Source organism: Fukomys damarensis, unplaced genomic scaffold, assembly GCF_012274545.1.
Source record: "Fukomys damarensis isolate Sample0158 unplaced genomic scaffold, DMR_v1.0_HiC HiC_scaffold_12, whole genome shotgun sequence".
NCBI classification, from domain to species: Eukaryota; Metazoa; Chordata; class Mammalia; order Rodentia; family Bathyergidae; genus Fukomys; species Fukomys damarensis.
In genome coordinates, this window is record NW_022900924.1 from 55136257 (window position 1) to 55142531 (window position 6275).

General features: G+C 56.9%; 1 protein-coding gene across 4 annotated transcripts; it reads left to right on the top strand.

The window, feature by feature from the left end:
* The first annotated feature begins 2637 nt into the window (after window positions 1–2637).
* Window positions 2638–5888, top strand: LOC104862375 (serine protease 44). Of its 4 annotated transcripts, XM_019207538.2 has the most exons (7): window positions 2638–2951; window positions 3139–3289; window positions 3552–3726; window positions 3912–4002; window positions 4509–4558; window positions 4685–4845; window positions 5395–5888. In XM_019207538.2, the coding sequence occupies exons 1-7, from the start codon at window positions 2653–2655 to the stop codon at window positions 5620–5622; spliced, it is 1155 nt and encodes a 384-aa protein (XP_019063083.1). In that variant the 5' UTR covers window positions 2638–2652; the 3' UTR covers window positions 5623–5888. The 4 variants fall into 4 exon arrangements, with proteins under 4 accessions (XP_019063083.1, XP_010622660.1, XP_010622662.1 ...); XM_010624358.2 differs by lacking the exon at window positions 4509–4558 and having other exon boundaries at window positions 2642–2987; window positions 3552–3564; window positions 3738–4002; XM_010624360.2 differs by lacking the exon at window positions 4509–4558 and having other exon boundaries at window positions 2649–2951; window positions 3552–3564; window positions 3738–4002.
* The last annotated feature ends 387 nt before the right edge of the window (window positions 5889–6275 follow it).

Below are 6275 nucleotides of genomic sequence, written 5' to 3' on the forward strand. Positions count from 1 at the left end.
TGAGAACAGTCGGGGCTGTGGCACCTTTGGTATCTTTCACGATCACAGTGACTCCATCGGCTACTGAAAGCTTGACCACCTCCCTACCAGATGCTCCTACACGAGTCTGTCTGCTGCTAGGCAGCCCAGAGGGAAGCACTGGCTGTCCTCATGGCTGTTTTTGGCAGACTGGAGCCAAAACAATCTCCAAGCTGGTGACAGTGTGCAACCCAAAGCACATGGCAGAGGCCACTTCCAGATATAAATAAGAGATCCCCGATAGTTGCTTAGTTAGAGATATTATATGCTTACATGCAAAATATATAAAGCGTTCCTTAAGAACAGAAATAGAGTGCCCCCGCTGAGCTCCTCATGGGTATCCCCTCAGGGGTATGAGATAATTCCCCTCATGGGTACCCCAAGTGTCCCAATAATAATCCTTAGTAATGAAAAGTTAAAAATAGTATTGATCCTCAGCCCTATACAAGCATGTCTTGAAAGTGAGTCAGGACACTCGTTTCTGTTCCACTGGTTCAGTAAAGTACAAGGGTCCAGGCTCCAGCTTGCAATAAACTCCTCATGTAATTACATAATTCGACTCCTTGGTGGTCTTCTTGGGGATTTTGCAACTTGGGTACAAACAGTTTGGGGTATTTTTAGGTTCTTGGGGGAAAGCCAGTTACTACAGGGTTCTCTCTAGGTGGATTTCTCCTCAGGGGGAGGTGAACTGTGCCAGTCAGAACTTCCCAGAAGTACGTGCTATGGTGGGTCATAGCTCACTGATCCCGGAGATGTGGACAGAGTCAGAAGACCTCTGCTGGGAGGTTATTCAACTTCCTTCCATGGATCTGGTCCCTTTCCAGGACTGCCTGTCTGTATTAGTCAATTTCCAATTGTTCAGACACAATATCTAATTCCCACAACTTAATTAGACAGGGTTATGTGGCTCACAGTTTCCAGGGAGTTCAGTCCATGGTAAACTAGCTCCAAGGCAGAAACAGCAGAAAGGGAGGGCATGGAGGAGGGCGGCGGATCATACCAAGGCAGCTGGAAAGCAAAGCGAGAAGGGAGGAGCCAGAGATGAGGGTACACCCTTGCAGGTCACGTGCCAAGTGACCCACTTTGCTTTTTCTGGGGGGTGGTACCAGGGATCAAACCTGGGATCTTGTGCTTTCAAGGCAGACAGCGGAACCTGTGAGCTTAATTCCCGGCCGTAAGTGACCCACTTTCAAGCAGGCTCACTTCCTACTAGCAGATTCAGCCATGAACTGATCAACGGATGGACCCACTGACAGAGTACCGTAAGATCCATTCACCTCTCACACACAGGAGACTTTGGGGACAATTTAGCTCTAAAACAGCATTGTCCAAGAGCCTTTGGTCCTGTTCTAGAAAATAAAGATGCTTTACTGATGCCCAGGAAATCTTGTCATGATTATTACAGATTCACAGAATGGCACATGGCTGGTTGTTGTTTCTCAGGCTGATACAGCCTTGCCTCTCCCTCTTCTGAACTATTCTTCCTGCTCCTGTCTTGGTCTTGCCTTTCACCCTGCCCTCTCCCTCTTGGCTTTGGGCTGTGGTTTCCTCCTGGGTCAAATGAGGACAGCACTGACTGCCCAGCCTGCTTTAGAGGGGTGCTAGGTTCTTGGGGGTTGTGGCTGCTGGAGCAGAGGTGCACACCGCTGGCCCTCTTCTCCGGCAGAGGGCTCCGGGCCCAGGCCGTGCAGGAGGTGGACCAACACAACATCTATTCCCAGGAGTGCAATGAGAAGCTTCTGAGGCTGTGTGAGCTACTGGGAAGCTGGTCCTGCAAGAGACGGTTTGCAGCTGACAGGACCAAGGAGAGGATGCTTGTCAGGTCAGTTCGCCGACCTCTCCAAGGCTCAGGCCTGAGTTCTTTGCTGCCTCCTGGGCCTCCCCTTCCTGGAGCTGAGGAGATACCTGGGCCCCCCGACACTCCCTGTGCTGGCCTGGCCTGTGTTTCCAAGGGCGGCCACCCTCAGTGTCTGGGACAGCGGCAGGGTGTTGAGAGTGGGTGGGCACTGCCAGGCCATGTCCTGGGGGCTGGGTCTTCCTGTGCCACACACACCATGCCCACGTGGGCACCGACCCTTATCATCTCTGTTCACATGGCCCGGATGCCCTCCTCCTACCCGTGGGATGTGGGAGGTGGCCCCTGAGTCACTCAGTCACAGACTCCTTGTGGGCCCCTCGGTGGCTCCTGGGCACACACTCTTCCCTCTGCATCACGCCGGGCTCTGGAAGAGAGACCTGGGGGCCAGGTCTTAGTGGATGAGTAGTTTTCTGGGAAAGTGAAGATCAGAACAGGAGAGGGAACAGCATGGACGGTGGCTCAGAGTTCCCAGGGTGAAGAGCTTGTTTCTTTCATCTCAGAAATGCCATTGAGGCCCCAGCAGGGCTGGGCGTGAGGAGGGCCTGGGTGGAGGAGTGGGCTCAGGGAGGCCCTGGGTTTCTCTGTCCTGTGCTTGGTGGTAACATCTTGCTACTCTGTGTTTCTTTTGTGCAGAGAGACTCCAGGGAGGCCCATGGTCTGTCAATTTAACAAAACGTGGGTGCAGATGGGCATTGTGAGCTGGGGCATTGACTGTGGCCCCAGAGGACACCCTGGGTATTTACAGATCTTGGCTTCTGCAGCAAGTAGCTGATTAGATGCGAGAGCAAAGGGGCCATGGCCCCTCCCCTAGGAGGAACTGTGGCCTCTGGTCAGAGCCCGCTCCCTGGGAGCCAGGGCCGCCACGAGGGGGCGACACGCGGGGCCACACAGGGGGCGACGCGAACTGCCATGGAGTCCCCGGCCTGCAGCTCTCTGCGCCTGCTCCTCTGGCTGCTGCTTCTCCGGCCCCGGCTCAGCGCGGACCCCAGGGACAGCGTGACGCCCCCTTCCCCACAGAGTCCCTCTTCCTCTGGGACCGCACCAGCCCCCAGCCCCTCAGAGATCCTTTCCCAAGGTGAGGTCACAGGCCCCACCTCTGAGGAACCCTCAGGTAAAATCAGAACCACGGGAGCCGGGATCTCCAGGGGCGGTGCTTAGGTCTGTGAGAGGGGCGGCGTTAGGGACACGGAGGCTCCTGGGCAGAGGAGGGGAGAGGACTTGGTTTCACCCCTGATGCCTGAGCCTTCACTGACCTGCCACAGCCTGCGGCCAGAGGAGGATTGTCGGGGGAAGGCCAGCCGCGGAGCGGAAGTGGCCCTGGCAGGTCAGCCTGCAGGTCCAGGGCGAACACGTGTGCGGGGGCTCCCTCATCAGCAGCCGGTGGGTGCTGACTGCAGCCCACTGCATATTCGAGTGAGTGTTTGGGGACCTGGCTTGGACCCGAGTGTGACCTGGGGCCAGTCCTGCCCCTTCCCGGAGGTGACGCTTCCTCATCTGTGCAGGGGGGGTTTCAGCCCCAGGTGGGGAGAGCCCTGATCTGGGGTTTCTAACGTGTTCCCAGGGGAGACTCCAGCCACAGGGTGGGGGTGCAGGAGAGGAGGAGGTTGGGAGACCGAGGAAGGCGGGGCCAGGCTGGGCGGAAGGGGAGGGGTGCAGACCTCAGCTCCCTCCGCAGTTTTGTGGACTACACGGTGAAGCTGGGAGACACAAACCTGAACCAAACAGCCTCAACAGCCTTTGTGGTCCAAGCCAGAGACATTGTTATGCACCAAGATTTCACCCGAATTGGAGGACTCTTCAACGACATCGCCCTGGTGTTGCTGTCCTCCCCTGTGAATTACTCCACCCACATCCAGCCCGAGCGGTGAAGCCGGGAGACACAAACCTCAGACATGAATCCCCAACTGCGGTCGAGGTCCGGGCCAGAGACATTGTTATCCACGGAGAGTACTCAGTTTTTAGTAGCATCTTTGGAGCAGTTTTCAACGACATCGCCCTGGTGTTGCTGTCCTCCCCTGTGAATTACTCCACCCACATCCAGCCCGTGTGCCTCCCTGCCGTGTCCTTCCAGTTAGAAGCTGGTACAGAGTGCTGGGTGACTGGATGGGGCAAAAGAAGAGAAGAAGGTGAGACAGGAAGCGGGGCGGTGGAGATCCCAGGCTAGGGAGGAGGCTACCTGGTGGCCTGGGGTGGTCCACGGCTGAGGGGAGGCAGGTTTGCTAGCAGGGCGTAGGGAGCAACTGAACAGCTGTCTGTGAATTTGGTTTTCAGGCCTGGGGGCTCAGGGGCCAGCGTGCTGGCATCTCTGCAGGGTGGGTTTTAGCTTGGGGCGTCACCCACCTGAAGCTGTCCCTCCCTGCAAATGCCTGCCTTGGTGGACAGGGCACTTCCTGTTTGTCAGAAGAGGCCAGAGAGCCCTCAGTGGGATCTGGGGGTCTCCTCTTCATTGGGTAACTACGGGGCACCACATGGCTGAGAGTCCGTGACCCTGCTCTGGAAATTGGATGCTGCCCTGCGACTCAGGCCACCCTGTCACCATTACTCGTTCGTGCTTGGTGGTTATGTCCCAGACTGGCAGACTTGCTCTCCTCCATGTCCCCTGCTGCCCTTTATTTCTGCTGTCTTGCTTTAGAGCTTACTGTCCTCCTACACTGAGGTCAGGCTGGAGCTCACTGCCTCCAGGTGAGATGGGGCCAGGAGCCAACGGGAAGAGGGTGCCCATGTGCAGACACCCTGTACTGAGACCCAGAGCAGGTTCCAGGTACTCTCCTTAGAAAACACGCTGACCCCTCAATTCTCTCCCTATAGAGCTGCCGATTATGTCACCAACTCAACTTCAGGAGGTTGAGGTGAACATAGTTGACCTTGAGAAATGTAATAAGGGCCTTCAGAAACAGATGCAGACAATCTTTAACATGGTCAGGCAAGGGGCCATCTGTGCTTACAGTGAAGGAAAGGACGCCTGCCAGGTCAGTCCACGGGCCCGTGCTGGGGTGCACTGCAGTTGTCCCCTCAAAGGTCCATGTCCCTAGGCAGTCGGGCCTGGCTCATCCCCTGGCCCTCCACTTACCCACTTCAAGTGGAGGGGACAGGAGGACAAGTGGCCAGGGCTCTCAGGTCCAGCCTGGCCATGGCCCCCTTGGGCTAGCCTGGCACGCTGCCCCAGCACATGCCCTGTGCGGGGAGGGCGGTGGGTGTCCCTGGGTAGTGACACGGACTCCTGTCTGAGCCCCTTCTTTGGCACATGTAGTGCACTTGGGTGAGCCGTTTCCTGTCACCCCAGAGTGGGTGCATTGCCTTGGTTTATGTTGAGTTCCTTGGTAGACAGATTTTTGAATAGGTAGACAGATTTTACTTGTTAAAATGTTCCATTCTAACAGCTCATCATAGTCACAGAAACTGATGCTGGCAGGAATGTGGGGAAGCCCCCGCCCCGTGTGCCTGATGGCACACTCTGGGGGCAGCAGCCTGCTCTGACTGATTCCATTGGTGTTGTTTATTTGTGTCTTTCTCCTCAGGGAGACTCTGGCGGCCCTCTTGCCTGCGAGTTTAATAATACATGGGTACAGATGGGTGTTGTGAGCTGGGGCATTGGCTGTGGCCGCAAAGGACTTCCAGGAGTCTATACAGATGTCCGTTACTACAGGGACTGGATTGTGAGACACATGAGTCGGTCTACACGCTGGGACTCAGCCAGCTTCCTCATCCCATGCCTGTGTCTGCTGCTGCACCTGGCACCCTGGTGACCCCGTGCTCATCCTGCCCGCTCCCCCCATTCTGAGTCTCCCACTAGGCCTCTCCTCTGACCCCCTTTTCCTTCCAATGCCCTGGCTTCAAGTTCCGGTTTGGCCCCTCACCCCTGGGGAGCCCACAGTGGAGCAGAGGAGGGGACTGGGCCTGCAAAGGGTCCGGCCCGGTGCTCTGGTCACCTGCTTCTCACACCTACACCTGGCCTGCTCTGCCTGAGGGAAAGAGGTGAGGCCTGGCCAGAGGCCCCGCGTCCTGCCGGGGGAGCCCGGTGACCCCAGACGTGTTGGAGAACATCTGCAAAGCAGAGGCGTCCCCTGTGGTGGAGCAGATCCTAGACCCGGCCTTGGTGTCAGGCTGTGCCCTGAGCCTGTGAGAGGTCAGCCAGCTGGGGACTGGAGAGAGAGAGAGAAGGAGGCTGGGACTTCCATGTGGGGCCGTGTCTGGGCTGGCAGCGTCCCCTGCACCTCAGCCTGGTTCCATCTGTCAAGTGACAGGCTCGGGCACACTCACGGTCCTGTGGCTGCATCAGGGGCACCCCAAGTTGTGTTGAGGCAGTTTTGCAGTGTGGAGTTTTTGAGTGAACCCAATAAATGTTTGGAGAGTATCCCGTGTGTCCTGCCTGTGTGCTGGCTTGGAGTGGAGACCCTGG